At 64.9% G+C, this 1,759-nt stretch overlaps 1 protein-coding gene across 1 annotated transcript; it reads left to right on the top strand.

Annotated features, from left to right (window-relative positions):
- The first annotated feature begins 6 nt into the window (after positions 1–6).
- LOC113942364 (ryanodine receptor 1-like) lies at positions 7–1,705 on the top strand. The gene is made up of 5 exons (XM_027633506.1): positions 7–39; positions 410–630; positions 872–962; positions 1,049–1,189; positions 1,535–1,705. The coding sequence occupies exons 2-5, from the start codon at positions 431–433 to the stop codon at positions 1,700–1,702; spliced, it is 600 nt and encodes a 199-aa protein (XP_027489307.1). The 5' UTR covers positions 7–39; positions 410–430; the 3' UTR covers positions 1,703–1,705.
- Positions 1,706–1,759: the final 54 nt, after the last annotated feature.

Genomic DNA, 1,759 nt, shown 5'->3' with positions numbered 1-1,759 from the left:
GAGGGGCTCCCCAAAAACCCCTGTGCCTCCCTCGACACGGTGAGGGGGGCAACCCAAAACATTTCCCGCCCTTTTTCCCCCTCACGGTTTTCACCCTTTTCCCCTCACATTTCCCGCCCTTTCCCCCTCACGTTTCCCACCATTTTCCTCCTCACGTTTCCCGCCATTTTCCCCTCACGTTTCCCGCCATTTTCCCCTCACATTTCCCACCCTTTCCCTCTCACGTTTCCCACCATTTTCCTCCTCACATTTCCCCCTTTTCCCCCTCACGTTTCCCGCCATTTTCCCCTCACATTTCCCGCCCTTTCCCCCTCACATTTCCCACCCTTTCCCCCTCACGTTTCCCACCATTTCCCCCTCACATTTCCTGCCCTTTTCTCCCCCCCTTTCCCCGTTTCTGGCCCCGCAGGCGACGTTCAGCACGACGGAGATGGCGCTGGCTCTGAACCGGTACCTGTGCCTGGCGGTGCTGCCGCTCATCACCAAGTGCGCGCCGCTGTTCGCGGGCACGGAGCACCGCGCCATCATGGTGGACTCCATGCTGCACACCATCTACCGCCTGTCGCGCGGCCGCGCCCTCACCAAGGCCCAGCGCGACGCCATCGAGGAGTGTCTCATGGCGCTCTGCAGGTGGGACCCCACCCCACCCCGAATCCTCTCCCGCAGCCCCCCAGACCCCGGCAACCACCCCCAGACCCAACCCAACCCTCATGGCCGACCCAACCCTCACGGCCAACCCACCTCCCCAAGGCCCATCGAGCGTCTCGTGGGTCTCTGCGGGTGAACCCCAAAACCCCCAGGACCCCTACTCCTTCTGTACCCCCCTCTGCACCCCCAATTGCCCCCCTGACCCCCCTTTTGTCCCCCCCAGGTACATCCGCCCCTCGATGCTGCAGCACCTCCTGCGCCGCCTCGTCTTCGACGTCCCCATCCTCAACGAGTTCGCCAAGATGCCCCTCAAGGTGAGCCCCCAGGAGGGTCCCTGTGCTCCCCCCCTGCCCCCTGCCCGCCCCTGACCAACCCCTGACCCCCCGTGTGCCCCCCAAAGCTGCTGACGAACCACTACGAGCGGTGCTGGAGGTACTACTGCCTCCCCAACGGGTGGCCCAACATGGGCGTCAGCTCCGAGGAGGAGCTGCACCTCACCAGGAAGCTCTTCTGGGGCATCTTCGACTCCCTGGCGCACAAGGTGGGCTCTGGGGGGGGTGGGACACACCTGGGGGGGCGGGGGGACACCTGGGGGACACACCTGGGGGACACGGGGAGGGGGGTGAGGGGCATGTGGGAGACAAGGGGACACAGGGAGGGGGCGATGGGGACACGGGGACAATGGGGACAGTGGGAAACACCCTCACCGCAGGTGTCCCCACGTGGCTGCGGTGGCTCGGGGGGTCCTGGGGGGCTCAGGGTCACTGTGTTTGTGCCCCCTGTCCCCTCAGAAGTTCGAGGCCGAGCTGTACAAGCTGACCATGCCGTGTCTCTGGGGTGGCTCTGGGTCACTGTGTCACCCCTGGTGTCCCCCCTGTCCCCTCAGAAGTTCGAGGCCGAGCTGTACAAACTGGCCATGCCATGTCTCTGTGCCATCGCCGGTGCCCTCCCCCCTGACTATGTGGATGCCAGTTACTCCTCCCGCACCGAGAAAAAGGCCTCGGTGGACGCCGAGGGCAACTTCGACCCCAAACCCGTCGAGACCCTCAAGTAGGGGCCACACAGACCGTCCTCATCCTCACAGAGTCTCCCGACCTCTCCCAGACCCCCC

This window comes from Corapipo altera, unplaced genomic scaffold, assembly GCF_003945725.1.
Source record: "Corapipo altera isolate COAL_440 unplaced genomic scaffold, ASM394572v1 58534, whole genome shotgun sequence".
NCBI classification, from domain to species: Eukaryota; Metazoa; Chordata; class Aves; order Passeriformes; family Pipridae; genus Corapipo; species Corapipo altera.
The sequence above is the reverse complement of the archived record's forward strand: the minus strand, read 5'-3'. Positions and strand labels throughout refer to the sequence as shown.

Coding starts and splice junctions, on each gene's coding strand:
- LOC113942364 (XM_027633506.1), top strand. CDS start 431: ATGGCGCTGGCTCTGAACCGGTACCTGTGCCTGGCGGTGCTGCCGCTC. Junction 631..871: donor TGTCTCATGGCGCTCTGCAG/GTGGGACCCCAC, acceptor TGTCCCCCCCAG/GTACATCCGCCCCTCGATGC. Junction 1,190..1,534: donor TCGACTCCCTGGCGCACAAG/GTGGGCTCTGGG, acceptor CTGTCCCCTCAG/AAGTTCGAGGCCGAGCTGTA.